Here is a 25,561-nt window from a genome sequence, read left to right on the forward strand (position 1 = left end):
AATCGGGCATTATACATAATGCCCGGTCATTATGTAAAATGCCCAATATGAGTGTGCAATTTGATAATAATTATTCAAATAATCAAATTGACCGGGCATTATACATATTGTCCATCACCTTTTGGGCAGAGTAATACAAACATATTTAATTACTATTTTTTTATTATTATTGTCATTTAACTTAAAATAAACTAAATGTTAAACAATTTAAATAATCAGACTCATTATTTGGATTAATTAGCAAGGACTTCTACATTAAGAATCCACTAGTTTCTGCATTTAAAACTTAAGGAAAGTCATATTAAAAATATAGGTAACACAAAACATATAAAATTTAAAACAAACATTCACACCATATCTTTGTTTTATAGAAGTTTTGACATATTATTATAAAACATAAAATAAACTAAAGTTTAAGCAATCAGACTCATTATTTGGTATAATTCGGTGCTTCCCTCCCCGCACCGTGTCAAATTTAGCTTTATTATCAAATTGCCCAATTGTCACGTAGCAATATAATAATGACCGTCCAATGTGATAAATAATGAAGTTTATATAGTAATTAATCACTTAGCCCGATAGAGCTAGACATTATTCATAATGCCCGCACATTATTAATAATGCCCGCATTAATCACCTGGTCCATAACATATACACTCGAACAATCATTTATTTATACCACAACAAAATAAATCACGTAAAACGACGCCAATGCTCAACGCTCGGGATAATAAACGACAAACAGGCTCATAAAATGGCTAAAATGCATTTGTAACTACGCCACTTTGTTCGCATACCAAAAGTGGGGGGTGCGTGCACCGATCTGCGCGAATGCCCCCTCCACACCAACTTATAATTCTGATTGTTTTATCTTCTGTGCCGAGATGACGTAGTTTACTAAACAGCCGTCGCGAAATACCACTGTGTTGCATTTCAAGTGCAGTGCTTATATGGTGTATATCGACATATATTCGACGAATAAACATTTAATTTTACCTATTTTTATGTGTTATATACGAGCTTTGATTCATTGTCTAATACTATGCAAGAAATTCAATGAAACTAGACAGTGAAGGGACACAAAAACCTTATTGTGCAAAAGGGAGTATTCTAATTGCCCTGCTTCAGAACTGTAGCGAAAATGCTAGTAGCAGAACTTAATACCACACAGATGTTGAACCTAACCAAGCAGGAAGAAGCTCATAGTGTTATACCTTGTTGGAAAGGTCTTTTCATGCTTTATCTCGTAGTGAATGCGTAATATCATTTACCTCAATATGGAAACCTATAGCTGGCGTTATTGGTCGATTTATAAATCAAAATATTTCCCGAAGGTCTAGGACCTATATTTTCTCTAATATCGCACCTCGCCGACCTTAGTGGGACACCTCGTATAAACGGCGACGAACTATTATGGAATAATGTTTTTTAATAATGCAGAAAATAACTTAAGAAATAAAAAACATGTGTTAAAAGCTCCTATTTTTATAAATAAGTTTCCACGGTAGAAACGAACTTCAATTTGCGCTCAAACGGAGCGGCCCGGCGTATTTGAGACTAAATAAATGAAACGCTGTACTTATTTGCTTATAGCTGGAACATGCACAGACTGATTTTCTCAAGCGGCTCCTATTTTCTTTCACATATTTGTCTAAGAGAAAAGCTGTATAAAATCATGCACACCATCTAGTATTCCTCGGTTAAATACGCTCGTTCCGTTTATAATCAAGATAGCTTGCGTCGTTTTTCTCTTTGCCAGGATCATTCCAGTGGCGAAGGTGAGGAGGAATTAATATCTTTGTAACAAATAAATAACGATGTTTTTTTGACTTATATGAACCCATATGCGCAGGGGACGCTATTCTATATCTTCTGGAGGTCATTATTTATATCTGTGCAGGGTATTTGTTTGGTGTGTTGCCATTTGTGGAAAAAAAATAAAAATTAATTAAGGAATCCCTACCAAAAGAACCAGTTCACGAATATTTTTTATGACAGACAGATTGAAAATGCAAAATATACATCAGTATATAGGGTGATTCAGTTATAATGTCATTAATGTTAACCACGTATTCGCAAGGCCTAATAGAGAGAAAATCGAAAAACAATTCACTCGGCCTTTTAAAAAATAAGCAAATTACCATTAATTCGCGTTGATTCGGAACGCTACCACCGATTACGATGCTCTCACTCACACTTCGCACTTGTTGCTACCCGTTGCGCATCTCACTTCAGCTCATGCAACATTATTTTAACGTTTGCCAATTATTATTAAACATTGACAAAAGTGTCTAGCTTTTTGTAAGTATTTTTAAATAAAAACTATTAAAATTTCACCACCCCTAAAATACTTATTTTTAAATTTTTAAAAATCAACTTTAGGGTTCGTTGGTTCTACAGGGTGTGGCATCTTTAGTGCAGAAAAAATAAAATGCAAATTCCGAGGAATATATGCAATAAAAAAGCCTTATATAAGAAATTCATAGATCCACGTTTTGTCAAGAAAATTAAACTTCAATTTTGTAGAGAAGAAATAAATCTTAGAACGGTCCTGGTCAAAAAATGTCATGCCATTCGATTAACATCAGCGCACGCTTGCCGAACCGAACTTAACAGAGAGTCGAGCCTTTGCGCAAATCAGTGTTACCAAATTAAAATATATGAAATACACAAAAAGAGAAAAAATGTTTTAATTCAATAATAAATAATTTTGGCCAGTTTAATGCAATCCTCTCGTTTTAATTAAAAGGAAAAATAAACATAACATTTAGTTAGTTATTTCACTGTAAATGATAATGTGCAATCCCAGACAAGAGGTTTGTTAGAAACAAAGTACATGGTGTTACGGAAAAGACTACTATTATTTTAGCAAGTGATAGGTTGGAGCACGACAAACAAAAAAGATGCAAACTTACCGCTATTATAACTATCACCATGTCAGGACGTTCGATAGTAGTAAACGTATTAATGTTGTCCTCGTTATCAATTGGCAATTTAGTTACAACAATAACTTAAAAAATAAAAAATAAGAAACGTCTTTAATAAACAGCAGAAGCGTGATCTTTTTGACACAACTTAGCAGCAATTGGCCCGCATACTAAAAGCGTCCTAACACTGACTGACACTCCACAGCTCTGCCAACACTATCGGGCTCTCTGGACGTAGATTGGCCTCGCTTGGATGTGAACAACTCTGACGGTTAGAATCGAAACATCGGTAAAAATTTTAAATTTTGAACGACTACTTCGCAAATATTGTGAAAAGTGCCAATGTTTGCAGGTATTTTTTAACTCAATACATGCCCATGACACCTGTAAATTTTGAAATCAATCGGTGGAGACCGTCTATCTTACCTGAATGGTCAAAGTTTTAAAAAAATTAAAGGAGCAGGTTTATTGCTTCTTAAACGTCAATTAATGATTAAGATGAAATAAATTTTTTTGTGTCACAATTTCTCGTTAAATACTCATCGAATCTACGAATACGATTCAATATGAAAAAAAAAATCAAAATTTTGAAAAAATCAAATTAATTTTTTTTTAATTTCAAAAAAATTGTTATCTCGGCATTTGAAATATTCGATGTAAAATTTTAAAAAAGAGAATGCAAAATAATTTTTAAAAATTTTGAAAAATTGGATATTTCAAAATTGATTTTTTTTATAAATTTTTATTTTTTTTTTCGATATTTGATGAGAATTTACCTGGAAATTGTGAGGAAAATAACGCAAAAAAATTGTTTCATTTTAATCATTGTTCTTGCAGGCTAGCAAAAACAATTTCAGTGTTCTTTTTCAACATTTTCAAATAAAGAGAAGATATAAAAATTATTCATAGCTGGCAGTGTCAATTTTATTGAAAAAAAATAATTGTTGCGGTTAGGTCGGTCACGCTCAGATGTTGGAAAACGTTAGAAAACACTTTTATTTAGGATTAAGATGTTGCCACAACATTCAAGGAACTATTTCCGTTGATATTAAGTTTTTTTTTAGTTTGCTGTAGCGAATTTCGTCAAACTGATGAATTTATTTTTTTGCTACTAATTTTTGCAATAAATATTAAAACCATAGTATTTTTGAATAGAAAATGAAGGGGATTGAATTTAGGGATGAAATTTTTACGTTGCAAGATGTCATTTCAGAATCCAAATTCGACGTGTCTCGGGATTTTTTATAGATATGTACAATAATAGGAGATACTGAATTTATTCCATTTGGGTGTTACATACTGTGTGCATTTCCTCTATTTACAGACCTATTGCTAACAAGACAGACATACAGACAGACAGACAGACCTAACAAGAATTTCAGGAAATGTATTTTAATGAATTTGAACACTAACCTATTTTATTTTTGTAACTTGCGAATGAACTTTCTGTGTCAGGCACTGTTTGAACATCCGATCCTCTTTATCGCATCTTGATGAAAAACATACTTTTCCAATTTTGTTCCCAAAGCTCTCCACCGGAATCAGGCTTAAACACCGATGGGATTTCTCACCCTTCGAGCATCTACACTCGAGTTTATGTGGCATCGAATCATCTAAATTCCGTTTTGCCGGACGAATCTTTTAGATTACCGCTGCAGCGCCGCCAGCTGCAGAATTTATTTGCGGGTAATCTTATTTGTTGCATCTTCTCGACGCGGCTGTACGTGAGCCGACGTAATGAACACGTTCTGCCGTGTCGGATGGGTTTACGGGTCTGCACTGAAATGGTCAGGAATTAATGTTGGTAGACTGCTGAGTCATGATACAAAGGCTAAAGTGTATCATGCTGATGAGTAGTGTACCGGTTAAGATCGGTTTGTCGTTGTAGCGGTCGATTCTGTCACTTCCATATTTTCATAATTCACAGATTTCTTCAAAGCAGAAATTAGATCACAGTATATCCAGCTATCCAAACATGATTGTTTTGGTACCAGTTAATCTCTTTTACACTCATTGAAATCATCATTTTCCATCGGGTTCAAATTTTACAATACGGCGGTTACAAATCTGATCTATTTAATCAACTTTGCAACTTCAAGAGTCCCTCAGGGCTCAAAGTTAGGGCCTTTATTATTTCTAATTTTTTATTAACGACATTTGTCAAGTAGTTATTATAAGCTATTATTTGCTGATGACATGAAAATCTTTACATCGATTTATTCCAGAAGTCTTTAACCAATTTGCAAACTTGGTGTTCAAATAAAAAATTGCATCTTAATACAGGGTGGCCAAATGAAAACGAAACAGAGCCATTTTCAGGAACTGCGTCAAGATTGTAGAAAAACGCTTACATTTTAAAATTTAAATTATGTTTAGTTGCTTACTTACTACTTAGTTGACTAAATGTTCGAAACGTTCGCACACATTCCAAAGCATTTCCAGAGTGATTCGACGGCATTCGTCGACGATTCTTTGACGCAAATCTTCCAGCGACGCTGGCTGTGTTTTATAGATTTTACTTTTTAGGTATCCCGACAAAAAGAAATCAAGGGGTGATAAATCTGGTGATCGTGGAGACCACTCAATGCTGCCTCTTCTCCCAATCCAATTCCGTAGAAAACGTTATATAGGTACTGATGGACAATTAACGCATAATGCGGAGGAGCACCGTCCTGTTGAAAAATCAAATGATCTTCATCCTGCTCTAGAACATTTTCAATATCAGTCAAGGCAGGGTCAATAGAGTCTTCCAGTAATTGCAAATACATTTGGCCAGTCAAATTACCAGGTAGAAGGACCCACCAGCCGGTCACCGAAAATTCCAGCCCATACATTTAATTTTTTCGGTTGCTGTGTATGCACCTCGTGAAAATACCTCGGACCAATAGCAGCAATTGTGACGATTTACCATCCCGTTCAGGAAAAAACTGCATTCATCAGAAAAACAGATGTTAAAAAGGAACTGTGGATCGTTCCCTGCTCGCTCACTCAATATTTCGCAAAATTGCAAACAGCAGTCATAATCATCCTCATGAAGTTCCTGGACTAAATGTATTTTGTATGGATGGAATTTATGCTTCTTCAAAATGATTTGTATGCTAGTTCGATTGATCCCAGACACAGATGCCAGCTGCCTCGTACTTAATGTAGGATCAAGATGAACTTGTCCCAAAACTGCAACTGCACTAGCTTCATTAACTATAGGTTTTTAAATTTCTAGTTTTTTTATTGGCTACGTTCCCTATCTCTTGAAATTTTTTTACTAAATAATTTATAATTAATAATTTTTACCAAATAATACTAGAAAATAATTGGAATCCACTAATTTTACGTTCGTTGTGTGTAGAGCATTCATTTCTGTATTTTACAATTGTGTTTTTTTTACGAAAGTGATAACAAATCGCCAAAAACCAATGACGCAAGATATACTAAATTTATACCATTGGCGTACTTAACTCGAATGACTGACATTTTTACTGTTACTAATTGTTTGTACATAAGTTGGAACAAATCAAAATTCTTAATAAGTAAATTTTAAAATGTAATTTTTTTTTCAAAGTATAGGGCGGAATTATAAAATTTAAAGTCTGTTGTAAAGAGAATTGTAAGAGCTTTCAAAAGAAATATTACTCAACCCCCAATGCCATTTAAATATTTTGGGGTGATGCTCACCCTTGCTTGGGGGTGAAAGTGGCGGAGTCGAAAATACCAGCAAAGAATGTCCCCCTTTAATCTAAAATCGACGGGTCTGAGCGTTTTTCTACAATCTTCACGCAGTTCCTGAAAATGGCTCTGTTTTGTTTTCATTTGGCCACCCTGTACATATATCCAAATGTAAAATTGTTTTTTACATCAAGAAGAGAGTACCTATTTTATTTTTTAATGTTATTACTTACTTTCTAGCTCTGAAATTGTTAAGGACCTTGGTGTACTTTTTGATTATTATAGTTTATCCTTTCGTGAATACATATTCACTAATATAAATGAGGCAGCAAAATCGTACGGTTTCATATTAAAAAACTGTAGAAACTTTAGCAATATTAAAACTTTAAAAACATATTATCAGTACTACAAAATCAGTATTGAAAGAATTCAGTTTTTAAAATTTTTGTACTTTAAAGAAGCTGGAAATTATCCAGAGTTAGATACACAATACAATACGTTACTGACAAGCTTTGATATTACCAGTTTGGACCTAAGAAGAAAATGTTCTTCACTGTCTTTTTAAAATGTATAAAGGGTAAACGCGACGAAAATCGAAAAATTGGCTAATTTTGAGCAGCCATATATCAGTCAATTTTCATCCAAAAATACTTTACAACATCATGTTTTGAGGAAAATTTTATCTACGTTTTTTTCTATGACGCTATGCCTATACCTATCTTTACCCAAAAAAAACTAGAGGCAAACAAGTAAAAAAAAAATCAGAAAATCGAATTTTTTACTTTTTTCAAATTGTTTATTAACGATTTTTTTGCATAAAATTTTCCTTTTAAATTTTTTAAATTTGCTGTTTCGATGGGAAATTCAATTCTCTAAATAATTTTTCCTATGAACTATAGCGAAATTTTGCTTCGTTTTCGAGCTACAATTAAAAAACTGAAAGGGGTGAAAATGCACCCTCTAATTTAATAGCGCTCCACGTTTTTTTTTATCTACAATGACCATGTACGGTGTGCGTTAATGTTCGTAGAAGTCCACAAGCCGAACTAATGTCTATTTTTTATAAAATCTAAATGAAAATCCTTCTCACGAACGTCAGTTTTTCGGTAATATTGCAAATGCAACTAAAAATTTCCAGATTCATTTAAAGCCGTTTGACCTTGAAAATTTGAAAATTTTTGCTAGCGGCGCTTTATTTTTCTTTTCAGTCAATCAATGAATATGCTTCACATATTCTCAATGTCACGAGCCGCCACTGTTCTGCTATCGAACTCCAGCGCCGTGCCGGGGGAGGCAGCAAGCACGTAGAGACTAACAATGCCGTCGTGTACCGGTCTGGACAATGGCACAATACCACGTTTCAACTGGATTCGGGCGTAATAGACCACCCCCTTCGACACCTCCTGAGTTGTCTTAACTTATTCCCGATACGTACTTTCGAAAAGAAAAGCCCTTTGTAAAACCATGCTAATCGAGACACTTGGTAGGTGTCCAGCGTTAGCTGCGCATTTTAAGTGAACGTTTATTGTTCTTTTGTTTTTTAATGCAGCTATAATCCTTTCGCGAAGCGTTTGCCTTTCGGATAACCTTGAATCAGATCAAATCCAATGTTGGGATATTTGGTAATAATTGTTTTCAAATTTCAACTGAATGAAATGGGTATTTTAACCATGAACGTATTTGTTTAACCCATATACAAGGTATACAAGGTGCCTGGGGCATACTTCAAGGATTGGTTCCTAGAGGATTTAATCAAGTGGCTTTAATACAGTTTTGCTTCAACAAAAAGTTTCAAAGAAAACTTTTGGCTTACTTTTACCATATTTTTTTCAGATATTTCAATAAAACAGAAATGAAAAATGTAGCTGAAAATTTAGTAGAAAATTGAAATCCATTTTCCTCTGCGCTCATTTTAGAAATACGCAACAAATTTACTATATGGAACATGTAAGTAATAGATTATTTTTTGAAAAATTAAGATTAAAAAAGTCAAATATAAAATAAGTATGCCCGATTCCTTAATAGAAAACTTGTTGAGAACCGCTGACATCACTGCAACACCAACAGTCAGATCAACTATACAGTGTTGCCAGTGTTACACTGAATTCTTAAACTCTAGCTTTTTATATGAAATAGGAAGAAATGATCCTTCAAAGGAACTATGAAATCTCTGTTCTTGTGTTCTTATCTTTGCCAATAGACTGTTTCTATGTACATAAATATTCAACTTTTATTGAGGGGCCTTACAATATGAAGTCATCAAAACTAAATTTGAACACCTTTTGCTATATTTTACATGTACTACATTTCACTGATATTTGTTACAAAAGTACACCAATTGTGGTAGACGGTTTTTATTGGGTTGATTTTTATAGTTTTTATCAACTTACTTCGGTTCATTCCAAATGTTTTTTGATCTTCGTACCAATTCGCGTATAAAATTTTTGCCGCAGGTGCACTCTCATTGATAGGGAAAAAAACGTTATTAAAATATCCACCACTTAACTATTCGTGTAAACCTCCCTATTTCACTTGAAGACACCGTAGTTCATTAGACATATTAATACTCTTAAAGTAATTAAAAATAAATCACCGTCTATGAAAATAACGAATAGATAAAAATACATCAATCCGCCAACTTTATATTGTCCCTCCCGTCTGGAGAATAAAGATCTTAAGGCGGGTATCCATTTGTGTCAAATGCCCCGTAACGTAACATCGAACATGTTACGTTACAGCTAGTGGAGACGGAAAATTGTTGCATGGTACGTGTAACAAATTTGACACGCGTAACTAATCCGGGACGAACCATCAGTTGTCGGTTTTTCGTCGTCGCGTCAAAGGGATGCAACAGTACTTTTTGCCACATGTTGAGACGGGGTTACCCTTTTGGCCATAACATTGCATGTTGCACATGTGATTTTGTCTTATTTTTTGTTTCGTCAGTCTTTTGTATATGGTCTGGGGTCAGTCTGTGACCAGTCTACAGTGACTAGGAAGAGTGTGTTTTTCTGTGTTTGTGCCATGGAGTGGAGTAAAGAAAAGATTTCCGGAGATTTCCGTTTCTTATTCTTCAAAACTGTATGATGAATAAAAATATATGACGCTGCTGCTAACTGCAATTGCAGTGACGAATCCATTATTGCAGTCAGGTTCATGTTCATACTGCGAGTTTTATGTTCCTGTGTCGTCTCGTAACCTTATTTTGTTACGTTACGGAATGAATGATTTCAATTTCAATTTCTTTATTTCCATTAGACAATTTACAAATTGTATTGGAATTGTCAATAGCAGTGTAAAAGCTACATAAAATTCGTAAATACTAAACACATAAAATAACACTTTAACAAACAACAAATACACATATATTATACATCAAAGTATTCGTTAATATTATAAAATCCTTTGTATACTAAATGCTGCTTTATTAAACAGTCCAGTCGATGAACAACTTTTTAGTTCAGAAGGTAACTTATTGAAAATTTTTAGACCCAAGTAATTGGGTGATCTGCTGGCAACATTTAACCTACAAAAGGGCACATAAAAATTATTTTTTTGTCTTGTATTTATAGAGTGGATATTATCATGTTTTATAAATTTGTCCTGATTATTATGTATATACAAACAAAGCTCATATATTAAGAGAGATGGCATTGTTAAAATTTGATGTTTTATAAATAAATCCCTACAGCTAACAAAAGATGGCATATGAAACATTACTCTCAATATTTTTTTTTGTGCGACAAAAACATTACCTGACATTGAAGACTGCCCCCAAAAACATATTCCATATCGCAATCGGCATTCAACTTCAGCGTAATATAGATTTATTAGTTGATTAATGTTTAAAACTGTTCTAAGATTTCTAAACTGATAAAGTACAGAATTTAATTTCGTAATTATATGCTCACAATGAGACTTCCACGTTAAACATTCGTCAATATAAAGCCCTAAAAATTTAACACTTTCTGTACCTATTGTCATACGATTGCCGTTTATTTGCAGATCAAGTTCTTCACAAGTCTTTTGCCAATTATGAAACCTTAATGCTAATGTTTTTTCAGAATTTAAAAAAAGCCTGTTTTCACAAAACCACTCATTAAGGTCATGCAGAACATTGTTACATTTATTTTTTAATATATTATTTAATTTGTCAGATACCACTATGGAAATATCGTCAGCATATATAGTAAATTTAACCGATGACAAATCGCCAATGTCATTTATATATAAAAGAAATAGCACTGGGCCCAGTATGGAACCCTGTGGCACACCTATATTAATAACTGCTGATTGTGAGTTAATAGCCGATTTGTTATCATTAGAAATAGCAACAAACTGTCTTCTCTGAAAGAGAAAACTTTCTATCCATTTATATGCATTACCCCGTATTCCATACAAATCCAGTTTGTCTAGAAGTATGTTTTGATCTACACAGTCGAATGCCCTGCTGAGATCACAAAAGATCCCAACAGGGCACTCCCCTGCTTCAACGTATTTTATTATCTCCTCATAGTAAGAGTGATGTGCAGTTGCTGTTGACTTTCCTGATGAAAATCCGTGTTGATTGGGTGAAATAATATTATGACACTTTAAGAATGGTAAAAGTCTATTCAAAAAACAGCTCTCAAATATTTTAGAGAAACCACTAGGTATATTTATAGGTCTATAGTTTTCTATAAGATTCGAATTATTCTTTTTTTGAATTGGTATAATTTTACCCAATTTTAATAACTCTGGATATTTGCCAGTTGAAAAGGATAAATTTATGAGGTAAACTAGAGGTTTACTAATTATATCTAGTACCTTTTTTATGATGAAATCTGGAATATCATCATAGCCAGAAGAATATTTGTTTTTAAGTTTTTTTATGAGGAGATTATAAAGTTCAACGACATTGTAAGGCAATAGGCTTATAGTATTATTTATAGATTCCTTGCTATATCTATCATTTGATTTAATTTGAGGAATCTGATTTACAATATTAATGGGTACATTTTTAAAATAACTGTTAAAGGCATCAGCAATTTCTTTCTCATTATTAATTATTTTATCATTAATTTTTATCGACATAACTTTTTTACTTTTTGTTTTGCTATTAAGTTGTGCCACAGTCTTCCATGCGGACTTAACAGGATTCTCAGAAGAACTAATTTTATTCTGATAATATTGTCTCCTAGACAAATTAACTAAATAATTATGCTTCAACTTCTCATTTTGATACACATGCTTTAACTGCGAATAAGTGTTGCTAAGTATAAATAGATCTTTCAGTTTTCGGCTCGACTCTCTAACCTCATTAGTAACCCACTTGTTATCAGTCCTATTATTGACATAATATTTCCTTTTAGGGAAATATAAGTTAAAATGAAATAAAAAGACAGATATAAAATTTTGAAAAGCCTCATCCACATTTCCCGTGGAATATAGAGCAGGCCACTCTTCATTTCCTAAACTATTTCTAAATTGGTATACCGCATTTTCATTAAAAAACCTTTTTGTGCAACAGTCATTCTCAGTCTTAACTCTATTTCTTAGGCCCAGATCGATATATACGGATCTATGGTCAGATAAATTATTATCCACCACATATGATGTGGCGTCATCTGCAAAATTTGTAAAAATTTGGTCAATTGTGCTAATAGACAATACGACCAAAACCACACATACTTTCGCAGCGAACCGTGTCGCCTTTTGCAAAAGGCCGTAACATGTTCGTTGTTACGTTACGGAGCATTGCCACAAGTGGATACCCGCCCTTAGATTTCGGGGATAAGCAGTCCTTAATAGAACCGGACTCATTTGCTAATGTAAGTATGACGCAAAATATGTCCTAACACAAAAGTATTGATACTTAATACCAAAGCCGAATATAAAGTTAAGAAAATACGTAAAAGTTGAAACACTTACCCGAAGGTTACCATTAGATCGACTATATTAAAAACTTATCATTACGTGCTTTTCTACGTTCTCTGGAGTGAATTTTCGAAGTTTATTATTTAATAATAATTTGTGCTAAGAAAATGACTGCTCAATTAAAAAATTTGTTTTTAAGTAGACCTTAAAAGCGCGCATATTTAAAAATTATAACCATTAAAAAGTTGATTCCTCTTAATACACAGGGTTATTTGTGGATTTAGACTAAAAATTCTCTTTGATACAACAGTCGAACGGTTTGTTACAATTCTCTAATTTTTTTGGTGAAACTGTACACTGTTAGCTGGCATTCGACATTCTCAAACATTAAGAAATTATAGGACCGGCCTTAAAAAATTGAATTAGAAAAGTTCATATAAAAAATTCACTTTGTATACGTTTTTTCTTAAATAAGGTAAGAATTTTAAAAGTAGACATATGGTCATTGAAAGTTGTTTTTAACAGATTGTCACACTTGTAGAATTTTTTACTACCAATTAACTTTAACTAGCATTGATAATTCAGCGTAAATGCTTTTAATTGCAAAAAGTACTTGTTTCAATCACATTACTACTGTCATTTTGTAATACTGTTATTTTGTTTGATTTTCAATAATTTTTTATTTTCTTATTAGAAAAAAGTCTCTTTAAGTGGCTGCGCAATAAAAAATGCAATTAAAATTCTATGTTTATTATAAATTTTCTCATAGTTTTATGAATTTAAGAAATAAATATGCATGTAAAAAACGAAAAACTCAAACAAAATTAAAAAATTAAAACTGCACGAAACAGACGTATTCAAGTATCAAAGAAAAAACAAGTTTATTGATAATAACTGCCAGAAAATATTAAAAAGTTAATATTGTTTCAGAGTTTTTGCTTACTGTACAATACTGTTATACTTTATTTCGTAATTTCAAAAATGTAAATATAAGAAAATTCAAAATACCCAAACAATTCGATGCTGCCCTGGAAATTACACAAAGGACGGGATTAATGTAATTGAGGCAAGATGTAATTACAGGTGTTTGTTTTTAATAGCTACAGTAAATGTATTATTTTATGCTGAATTTTTTGTCAAAATAGACATTATTTATGAAAAAAAAAAAATCAACAGAAGGGTCAAAAATTTAAAAAATCGACTTTTAAAATTCCTACTTATATCTAAAAAAATCATATACAGGGTGAATTTTTTTATATCAACTCTTCTAATTGAGTTTTTTGCAACTGGTCCTGGAATATCAGATAAATTCAGATGTGGGTCTAGGTCCAATCAATTGTGTATAGTTTCACCGAAAAACTGTATTGTATTTGATTAAAAATTTCCTTTAAACAGAGTAGAACAGCGTAAGAAGCATTGTTATCGGTAGCAACTTTTCCTAAAATGCTTACTCCAAATCTTCAAACCGTCCAAATATTGTACTGAAAAGATTTTTTAATGGCTATTTGTATTACCCTTAAATAACTTTGTATCACCCTGTATGTACACATTTAAGATTTACCTAGTATATTGCAAATTGCGACGAAAAGGCTTAGCTTACGTCTAAAAAGTTAAGGATAAAGCAATAATAAAATGCATATCTTCAAGTCGCCTAAACTGTTATAGTGTTGTAATTCTGCGTTTGGTGTTTAGAATTTTAATTCTGTAGTGCATTGTCTAAGCTGGGTGTTTGTCATTCAGTTCGCGTTATCCTGATGACAATCTAAGTGGCGTGCCACGTATTACCAGAACAATTTGAATGACATTTAAGCGAGCTACTTGAATATACCATCCATAAGTTCAATAATAGCGGTACAATTTACGTAAAAGCCTCGGAAAAGTTATCTGATCGTCACATATACGACACAATACAAAAATATTGTATAAAGAGGTCGTTGTGTAAAGTAAACATCCTCTTGAAAGAAGGATATCGGTGCATTATTGAATTGGAGTCGGCATCAACGGGGCTTTCATGTGAAAATGAAGATTTTTAATAGAGGAATAAAAATATATGCTTCTGCTTTGGACTTTAAACCAAAAAATTTCAGAATTATAACATTTTAAGTTTCTTTTGCAGTAGTGGCATCCTGGGTACTTAGACGTAAATGTGTGGAACAAATTTCAGCGCCCCTTTTCCACTCATCAAAATTGTTTTTTTTTTAGAAACTGGGCATCGCAAACCACGTATTTGTTCATTACGAGGATCTCCTCAAACATAATCTAAAAGCAGATTTTAGAAATAAATTTTGGAGGGTCGAAATGGTCAAGAAAATTTTCTGTTTCGTTTCTAGACAAAAAATTTCTTAAACTCGTGGAAAAATTCTGAAAGTACAGGGTGTTAAAAGTTTGACTGCCTTAAAATAAACGATATCGAGCAATGTGACAACGGCGTGACGATTATAATAACACGAGGTACTAACTGTCCAGCAATACGCAATTCAATGGGTATCTGGAATTGGACCGTGTCTGAGTGTTTTTTGCGTACCGGTGTTTTTCAGCGACTGCGCGAAAATTGGATTCGAAGGTGTCATGCGTGCATCGAAAATGGTGGTGGGCATTTTGAGCATATGTTGTAGTTTGTTTTGTACTTGTGCTTTTAAAAATTACTGAATTTTGCTTTTTGGTAAGTACCTAAATTATTTTTAATACGTATGATTATTTGGACGAGGTGAATCTTTGGAAACTTTAATTACATATTTTTCAAATACATAATTTGATTAAAAGTTAAGCTCCTGTTTTAAGAGATTTATAATTACTAAAATTCCAGGTAAAATTTAAGTACAATATTATCTTCGTACTACAAAATTGATACATTTTACTTTATTTATTTAAAAACTGTAAAACAATTGTCTTGAAATGTACTAAATGTTTCGTAAAAATAGTTGCTTACATTTTTTCCGTAGAACATGTCTGCCACGTGGTGTGCTTCAGCAGGTTAAACGCTGTTGTGTTGAAATTCCCCAATATTAATACTCGCTGTATTTTGAAAACTTATTTTAATCTTTAAAATATGCATTGTAATATCATTAAGCGAAATCTTTTGTCAAATGTAGTAATTTTTAAAATATTTTAGTTTATTATAGTGGCAACGCGCGTCAGCATCGCTGATGTCGCATTTTGTAGAATTGATCCATCATCCTCCATTTTTTTCAAATCTTGAAAAACCGTCCTTAAATAATACGGAAAATTTCACTTTGGTAGGAATCAGCATTAGCATGGGCGTAGCTCGGATGGGCCCAGGGCTGCTGTAAGCTCTATGAAGACCTCTAAAAAAACGCCATCAACCACTTACCGATATAATATTTCAAAAAAAAATATGTGGGCGCAGTCAGCGACTTACCGATGTGAGAGAAATCACCCTTAAATACTCACTCTAGGTGGTATAGAATTTGGAACGATTGTAAAAAGAGAATGTTACTAAGATCTGGAAAATTCCGTTTACCCAAGGACTGTGTCAGTGTGGATCTGTTGTCAGATTCCAGATAAGGAAATATCCACTCGGTTGACGTTTTTCAACATGGAGTACAGCATTCTGAAAATCTTTTGAGAAAGTTGAAAATAAATGGTGCTGTATTCAAACATATTTAGAGAATGACACTCCTTCACTACGAAATTTTAATTGGAAAATTATACCCATCCAAAACACAAGCCATAGAAGTTTACCGTTTGTCACTATAGTTTTTGGGGCAAAATTTGTGTATTTAAAACTTTTATTTTCCATCCTCGATGGAAAAAACAAATGTTTGCTGACAGTTTTTCGGTAGGTATATATGTTTGTAGGTTTTTGTAAATTTGTAAACAATTATGTAAAGCTGCATTGGGCTTACACTGTAAAAAATATTAACTCAATTTTACTCAATAATGTATCAATTTCTGTCCACACCCGATTAAGTGAAATATTTGCTCTATTAATATGAGTACAACTACCTATTAAGTGAGTGACTACTCTGAGTATGTAAAACCAATTAAGAGTTAACTTTTTCTCCGAATTGAATTATTATTGAATAATTTTTTACTCAGACCTGGTTTATATTCTCTTTAAATTTTAATTTAAATATCATTGTATTAGTCATAAACTACTTTGTAAGCTGCTACAGTGATTTCTACACAAATATTAATCGAGACTCGATATGTTATTGTTTTTAATTATTATAATCAAACCACTGCATTTAAACATAATTTTCACCAAAATAACCGGATTAACGGATACTTGTCCACCTCTATACGCCATACGCCACGCCCCGAGATGACCTAATGGGGACGATGGGAATGGACAAAGACAACGTACGACAACCATAGAATGGGGTGGGATCACTCAATAATGAGAACATTTACTCCGATATAGGTACATGTGTACCAAATACGAGTTTATCTAGAAAATCTTTATATTTTTAACGGGTGAAAATACCAATGAGTAAAATAACGAAAATGCTCATTATTGAGTGAAAACTCAATCATTTCGCTGAATGGATTCACTACGTACCTTTATTGCTTTCAATCACACTGATTTTTTTACGGTGTAAAGTAAAGGACACACATGTGTTCGTTATAAACTTAAGTTGATTAAGGTGAGGTGACACTTTAAGAGTTTAGAGTATTTGTTCTCTACTAAAATTTATAAAAAAAGTTAATTAAATTTTCCAATCGCCCCAATCAAATAAAATTTAAATAAGACGACATTCTGATTTCAATGTAAGTGAAGAAAATATAATAATAGCATGATTTCTTACATTTATAACAGTATATCATTTCTCCAATATTTAGTTTTGATTTAATAACGAATTACCTGCGATGATACATCTCTTGATGTTGGTTCAACTAACCCGCAATGTAAGTATGCATGAGATTAATAACAATAATAACCATTAACATTAAACTTTTTTTTCAAAATTGTATACCTTTACATTATCCACAAAGATGTCGCATTAGATAATAACGACTTTACACATTTTTCTATTAAACCTAACACTTGGTTCATCTATTTCTTCAGGAATTAGTTTAGAATATCTAAGTATATTCGAATTCAGTGGATTTTTAAGATAAGTTGTTAGATCAAGATTCATCATTGTACATTAAACGATTTGAAATTTTTTCATAATTCTTTCAGCGGCCTTTTTTTCTTTTATCCACCTGAATACCAGCTTTAAGTTTTTCAAATTAAACCTGAAACACTCTGTAAAAGTAAGATTAGTGATGAAATATGCAACAAATCTCTCCTTTCACATGTTTGGTTCATATTTAAATATTTGTTAATCAATATTGATTCAAGATAGACTACTTGCTGTAAATATTTGTAAAAATCTAATCTCAAATAGCTGTAATCGAGAAATGTTTTCTTAGGATATTAAATCTATTATCCGTACATTATGTTTGTTACTTTTGTTTTGTGTGTGTATTACTTTTATATATGATTCAGTATTTATAAAAGGTATGCTCAGTCAATAGAAAATAATATGCAAACTGAACTCAGTAAATGTTGGTTCTTTATTGCCAATGAAAGAGAATCTAATAGTATTTTAAATAGTATTTAGTACGAGAGGGGCCAATTAGATAATCCCAACAATATCATTACCGCTTTTGCGAATTTTTTAAGTAAATCTTGTACACCAGCAATGTGTAGTTTGATGACGTCTAAAATGACAATAGAGCCGGATGGCTTTAAAAGACTGTGCTAGTGTATTAGGATAGCCACTTACTTTTTTAATGAATTTGTTTTTCAAAATTTGGTCTCCCGAATTCCCTGTTGAAATTATTTGGATCTTATTTGTCAAAGATTTCAGTATGTCTTTCTCAAAGGGTGTAAATCTGTGGATTACTCAGCCACGTCTGGAGTCCCACAGGGATCTATTCTTGGGCCCCTACTAATCAACATCTTTGCCAATGATATAACATATAACTAATTGTTTAGATATTGATAACTTTCTTTATGCTTATTACTTGAAAATATTCTCAGCCATTGAGAACATCCACGATTGTTTATGTCTTCGTGTAATTTATTTGTACAGATTCTCGAAGCAGTACAAATAAAGGTTGTTAAATTTCTTAATTTTATGGATTTCTTGGATTTCCAGAATATGAATTGTTAGGTCGACATTCGTTGGAAAGTTTTGATTTTAGGCGTCAGTATAAAAAAAGCCTCCGAAGTCAGTTGAACATGTAAAAATACGCCTGGCAATAAAATTTAATGAGTTTCATAGGCGTTCCTAAAAAAGTTTTCTGATAAAGGTAAAAAATTATAATGTGCAGAAAATTATTATTATATGTTCATTTGGCCAACAATTATTATTATTATTATTTATGTCCTCAAACAATTTTATTATATTGATGGTAAATTTCGTTTTGTTCCGTTTCAGAATGTCTCCAAAATGCCATGTTGTAATAATATTATTTCTCCCTTTCGCAATTGTAATATCAATGATTAATAGAAGGTACCTATAATAAATTAACATTACCTAAATCACACCAAATTCCGCATTACTGCACTGCACTGCTGGGCAATTTATCGACCACTTGTCAACGGCTGAGATTTATTGCCCAGTGGCCCAATGCAACTGTCTCTCAACTCTCAACTCCAGTGTTTGTATCCGTTTTTTTTTCAATTTTGAACTGTTGACGCTCTCTTTTTATTAATGACAAAATAGTTTTTAAGCACGTAGGTACTTTTTGAGTTGTTATACTTTTGCCCGTTACTGTCTTTTGAGATTCCTTCTGTAATATATTTTTCTTTTTACCCTACTGATCTACAGGGTGGCCAAATGAAAACGAAACAGACATTTTCAGGAACTGCGTCAAGATTGTAGAAAAACGCTCAGACCCGTCGATTTTAGATTAAAGGGGGACATTCTTTGCTGGTACTTTTGACTCCGCCACTTTCACCCCCAAGCAAGGGTAAGCATCACCCCAAAATATTTAAATGGCATTGGGGGTTGAGTAAGTATTTCTTTTGAAAGCTCTTACAATTCTCTTTACAACAAATTTTATAATTCCGCCCAATACTTTGAAAAAAAAATATATTTTAAAATTTAAATTATGTTTAGTTGCTTACTTACTACTTAATTGATTAAATGTCGACGCTGGTTGTGTTTTGTGTTTTATAGATTTTAGGTATCCCCACAAAAAGAAATCAAATCCATAAATCCGCCGATCGTGGAAGCAAAAATACCAGCAAAGAATGTCCCCCTTTAATCTAAAATCGACGTGTCTGAGCGTTTTTCTACAATCTTGACGCAGTTTCTGAAAATGGCTCTGTTTTGTTTTCATTTGGCCACCCTGTATAGTTGGGTTTTTACGTCTCTAAAACATAGTATCAATAAATAAGGAAATTATAATCCCCTCCGCAATTATTTGTTTATAAAATATATGTTAGTAATTCTTAGGGTATTCTCTTCATTTATTTTCTTTTTTTCTTCAATCGTTGGATACGACGAATGTTTACAGAACCGTCTCAAAAAAACTATTATCGGTTGTCGCCCACGCCGCTGTCGCCTTATCACAGAATTCTTTCAGAAAACAAACGCCACACCTTGCCCGCAATCAGTCCTCCGCACAGCCTACCGGGAGTGGATGAGAAACAGATGATAAACGGCGAGGTGACTCAACCGACTCCGGTTTACTCATTCGTTTTTGTTTGGCTTGGTGCAGTGCACGGACGGGCGAAGTTGGCGGCGCATGTCGTTTGTTCGGTAGGATACTCCATCCATGAATGGGAGCCGACCGTCGATTGTTTTTTGATTGTGTTATTGTCGACAGACCGGTGTGGGATTGCTGAGTTTTTGCGGAGATATGGGCGATAAGACGAGGATCAGACTGGCGGCTCAGAAGCAGCGTTACCGCAGAGTAAGTCTCGATTGAAAACTTTATAAATGCCAACGAGTTTATGCTGCATTCCAACAGTGAAAGCTCTTTTATCAACCAAGTGAGGAAAATAGGTATAAACAACCAAATAGAGTATTTCTGTCACAGTTGAAAACGGGTTGGGAATTGAAAGAAAAAAACTCGGTTTGGTGAATCAAATATTTATCATAACCAATTTTGCTTTGTTTCATTTTCCTCATCGTTCGTTCGAGGCTTGACTGATTCTTCAAGCGGTCAGTTTTACTATTTTTTTTAAGTAATTCTTTCAAGCATGAAACATTTCGATGAGAGCAAGACGTGACATTTTTTAAGCGGTATTTACTTAAGAACTAAGTAGACTAGTCTCTTCGGTATCCAGTTAACTGGCAGCGAATAAACTTTGTAGTTGATAATTAAATCATAAAACTAGTTTAATATCATTCTTAGAAATCGCTGAACAAAAATCGCATATAAGAAATTGTTACATTTTAGATTTAATATTTCCTGCAATATGGTTCTTTTTCAAGTGAACTGACAAAGGAATATCTATAGCTATCTGTTACCTTTAATGTATTTCGAATGTTATCATCAACAAACGATATTATGTATACGAATAGCAGTTATTGTTGTTAATGTAGAAGTATAGGTATTATTATCAATTACGAAATACTTAAAATGATGCCTTAAATGGAAAAACCAGTGTCTACCTGTACCACCTGACCATTTTGGGTTTGGGTCTCTGAGAAAAACACGTACGGGGTACGTGTTTTCCCATCTATAATGTTCCCCAACTAACTTCTTCGTTTTTAGCTTTAGAAAAAAAATTCCTATAGATGTTTCCTATACATGTTATACCTATGGTCTTTTGGGAGCTTCAGAAATTTATTAAAAAATAATAACAAAAATTGAACATTTCACATGCTACTTCTAGTTGTGAATTGTTTTTTATGGAAACCCCGTATTTTTTTTAATCTGTATATTTTTCTTATTATTATTAGCTTTTTCTAGATGAGATTTATTTTATTCAAATCAACAATATTTGAGGATATCCCAGTTTATACATCTAAATGTGACTACTATTAAATATACAGGCTGTGTCTACTATAAGAGGGCCACTCGTATGTATCTCGCTTAATACACGATGTACGTCAAAAATCTTCATATGTTTTTTGTTGCAATTTTTGAGGCCTTGGTGCTTGTAAATACAAATTTGAGATCCATGGGCAACTTTATGAGTAATCATAAAAAAAACAGAAAAGTTTAGGGCCGTCTAATTTTTTATTTGAAGAGGTAGAGAAAATTTATTTTAATAAAATTTCTTGACAAAATTGTTATCTTTCACCTGGTGTAAACAAATTTTTGAAGTATCGTATGTAATTTGTTACGTCCTATACGCGGGCAAAAAAAATTGTCATCGAAGCAGGCTGTGGATACAAAACATTGCTTGTTTTCTTCCTCTTTCATGCGATGTATATACTACATGTCGCCTTTATCTTGTATATTTATTATATTTTAACACATATTTCTCATAAAAACAACGCTATTATCCTATTTAAATAGGAAAATGTCGAAAATAACCTCAAAAGCATTCAGTAAGCAAGACATAAACAAAACAATTCAGAAGGAGAAGAAGAAGGAGAAGAAGACAGTACATAAAAATGGCCGTCTTTTCTATCCCCTTTTATTCCATGCCCCGTGTAGCTGCGCAGTGCTCGAAAAGCAGTATATTTCTTTAGGTATGGGAATTTTCTTTGATATATTTTAATTCTACAATTACCGATTTCTCTTTGTTACCATTTAATTTAAAAAATTGTATAGATTAGTAGTAACATGACATGGAGGTAGTTGTAGATTAGGTATCTTTACGTACAATTAGTGTACGAATTGACAAGTAGAAGCAAATATATGACTTAAATTCATTGTGAAAACTGAGAATCTTACAAAAAGTAGTTTAAAAAAATTACTTCACAAGTTGTACATGCGATGTTTATTTTGTTCTCTAAATATGATTTTTTGAAGCTTTCAAAGAGCCATGCAACCTTTGAAGGAAGCTTTTTAGGAAAATAATTATCAGGATAATCATTTTTGATGGTAGTATGGGCCAACATTCTCTTTTTTTACTTCGAATTAATTTTTAATATATAGTCATTATGGCATTATATAGGATCTAATTTCCAAAAATCACTTATCGCACCTACGTAGGTATTTGAGAGTCAGTATCACCCATAGAGGACCTTGATAACTTGTTAACGAACATGCTGTATATCTTTCATCATCAGACACTGAAAAAATGAAAATTATCATGTCTTGAATACTTATAAATAAATAATTATGGAATTCAGATAAATAAGAATGTAGAAAAAGCCGTATCGATAGCATAACGGTTGCATGCCATTAGTTCTGTAGCCTTCAGGCCCCCCTTGATAGTCGGTATCGGAACACGGTTTGTTTATTTCATTTTGTGTGTTTCACAATCTCAAAACATAAAGCTAAGTTATTTGTTTCGAAATAATAGGCATGTCAGTCAGCTCTTTTAGATTACAGACGAGAAATACTTAACAAAAAAAGTATTTTAGTAACGGCTTGCTTATTGACCGAAAAATATAATAAGTTGTTTCTTTCCTTCTCAACAGAAGGTAGTCACCTGGTAACGATCTTACTAGGCAACCGAAACCTAAGAATAGAAAGTGAAAGAAAATTAAGGATGTATTCGTATGTATTCAAAATTCGTGCACCAGTAGATGGCGCTACAATACTCAAGATGGCGGAAATGAAGGTGAACAACAAATATTAATAATCATAGTTTTTTTAATTAAGTGTTTAGTTAAGTTTCATGCAATTGGTTTAAAATTATAACATCTGGCAACACCGATAATCTCGCATATACAACCGAGTTCAGGCGTTGCCCAGTGGTGGCGTAGACAAACGTTTAAGTGCAAACGAATTATGACTACTATTTATTTGATTAAAAAATATATTTTAAATTAGTATTCTGCGCAACACGTACTATTACCCTTAAATAACTGACCACCCACGTAAGTATATTCTCTTTTATACTAGATTTGATCAAATTTAAGTTATATTTGCCTATTAATTACATGCCTATCATATTTTTTCGTATTTTGTTGATTAATTATCGGATTTGCATTGGTTCTATTGCTTTTATTAAATGCGTTACTAAATGATCAAAGACGAAACTCCCCTACTGTTCTTAATCAGAATTGAGAAAACCTGTCGATAGGGCTAATGAAAAATATTTCTGAGCGAGCGTGGAAGTTTAATATAGATTTCGCCGGTTTCTAATTTATTCCGGCGAAATGTAATGGAAAAACATTTCTTTCATCGAAGCCGTAGGTATTCCTTGGAAATAGAAATGGAGTAATTCAACTTCATTTAATTTAAAAGTATACACAGCACAATAGGCAGCTTGCATAAAAATTAAATTTCTTTTAGAGAACTAACGTGGTAAAAGGAATTAATTAATTAATTATAGATGTTTGAAAATTATGTAAAAATTTATATCTTGTCACGTTATCGCATTGTGACGTAATTTAGTGCGACCGGAACAACCTACTTTTTGGCCATCTGCTGGGAGCTTCGAAACAACGTGAATTTGTCTGCCTCTGTTATTGACTCTGACTGTTGTTATTTATTATACTCAGACTGTGGGACCGTTTGTGCTCCTCATCCATCCTCTTGACTCTCGATCGCACGAAATTTCGTTATGAACTAAGGCGACAGCAAACATCCGTGTAAAATATTTATTTTGCGAGCCAAACTTTAATAATTGGTTATTAATTAATAACCTCTTGGGATATTCTAATATTTTTCACTTCACATTTTAGTAGTCCCACTTTCCATATCATTATACAATGGCATGTACATGTCTGCCTCTAATCTGAAGCAGCGCATCGATCAATTTATTCGATACGTATCCATCGGCACTTTAATGCCTACCCTGTCGGCTTAGCGTGCCGGTGAACAATCTAGGTTTTTTGCTGAGGGACTTCGGCCTTGCATTTCATTGTCGTTTGTGCGTGTGTGAATTTGATGCTTTGCTTGGTTGAGTGCATTAGGTCGAGGTTCATTTTTTTTGTATAACCTATGTACTTTAGAAATGCCGTACAAAAATGTTATGCCGAAAATCACCATCCCCCCCTTGGTGGACAGGTTTTGCTTGCCTGTGTAGTACTCATCTGTACCAACAAGAATAGGCCCATTCAGTGATATATAATTTTAAACTTTTTCTTTCATTTTCTGATAGTATTTATCCACCTAAATATATTGTGATGATTCAATTGTGACAAATATCTTTGTTCTGTTTTGTGTATTGGTGTGTATTAGTATATAGAGCGCCAGTAAAATGTAACTTTTTCTATTAATTCATGAAATATAATTGATCAATTACCAGGCTAGCTTTTCTCACAGGATATCACTCAATATAATTTAAATGGTACTTCAAAGATGAAAATGGTTTTAGTATTCGGGATTTAAAATTAACTTATAATTTTATTAATGTTTTCCTTTTTTTTTATGATTTGATTGAAAACTAAATTTATTCTGTTAATTTTGCACAAATAATTTCTATGAATTTTATCAGAACATGAGTTCCCTTCTCAGAAGTCGGTTCTTAGATTAAACTGAATAAAATTAAATAATATAGTGTGATCTGGGTTCAAACTTTCTATTGATATTTATGATGACAAATAAATTATTAAATTTTTCTATTCCCTAATTTAACCTGCTCTATCTTAATTCTATGCTACAAACATGTACTTATTCTATTCTTATAATTATTATTGTCACTCACTTCAGACCGATCAACAATCCTTTTTTTTTTTTCACTGTCCTTGATTTCTTACGTCGGTACCTTCTCTCTGTAGCGTTGCTTATATCCTCTCCCTTCTAGGCGTCTACGTACTCTCTCCTGGTGATTGTCGATATATGCTAGATGGGACTTCTAGCTCTCCCCTGGTCTCTCGTACCCCTCGAATCTTTTATTGTTGGCTAGGATAATTCATACAATTTTAATAATCTAACCTTTTTAATATTTACGTCTTTCGTTATCTGTATCTCCTGTTACTTTCTTCCAATACAAATTCTTATCTTCAGAAACTTTTCCTTCAGCTTCTCAATAACTTCTCCTCTCGTCTTTGATACTATAATTAGCTGGTAATAATTTAATCTTCTTATATTCTTTTTGACAATCTCCTCTCTCTTCTCCTGTCTTATTTATTATTCTT

The 25,561-nt window shown here is 32.8% G+C and overlaps 1 protein-coding gene across 2 annotated transcripts in view; it reads left to right on the forward strand.

Moving 5' to 3' along the window:
* Positions 1-25,561, forward strand: part of LOC108904288 (transmembrane protein 47) — a 422,552-nt gene that overhangs the window by 378,052 nt on the left and 18,939 nt on the right. Inside the window, exon 1 of one of the 2 annotated variants that reach the window (XM_018706779.2) lies at positions 20,085-20,321. The exons of the other annotated variant lie outside the window; for it this stretch is intronic. Within the exon in view, the coding sequence (XP_018562295.1) occupies positions 20,268-20,321 (54 nt within the window). The 5' untranslated portion in view covers positions 20,085-20,267. Of the gene's footprint in view, positions 1-20,084; positions 20,322-25,561 lie in introns of those variants that run through there. 2 annotated transcript variants of the gene reach the window in all.

This window comes from Anoplophora glabripennis, unplaced genomic scaffold, assembly GCF_000390285.2.
Source record: "Anoplophora glabripennis isolate ALB-LARVAE unplaced genomic scaffold, Agla_2.0 scaffold145, whole genome shotgun sequence".
Lineage (NCBI taxonomy): Eukaryota > Metazoa > Arthropoda > Insecta > Coleoptera > Cerambycidae > Anoplophora > Anoplophora glabripennis.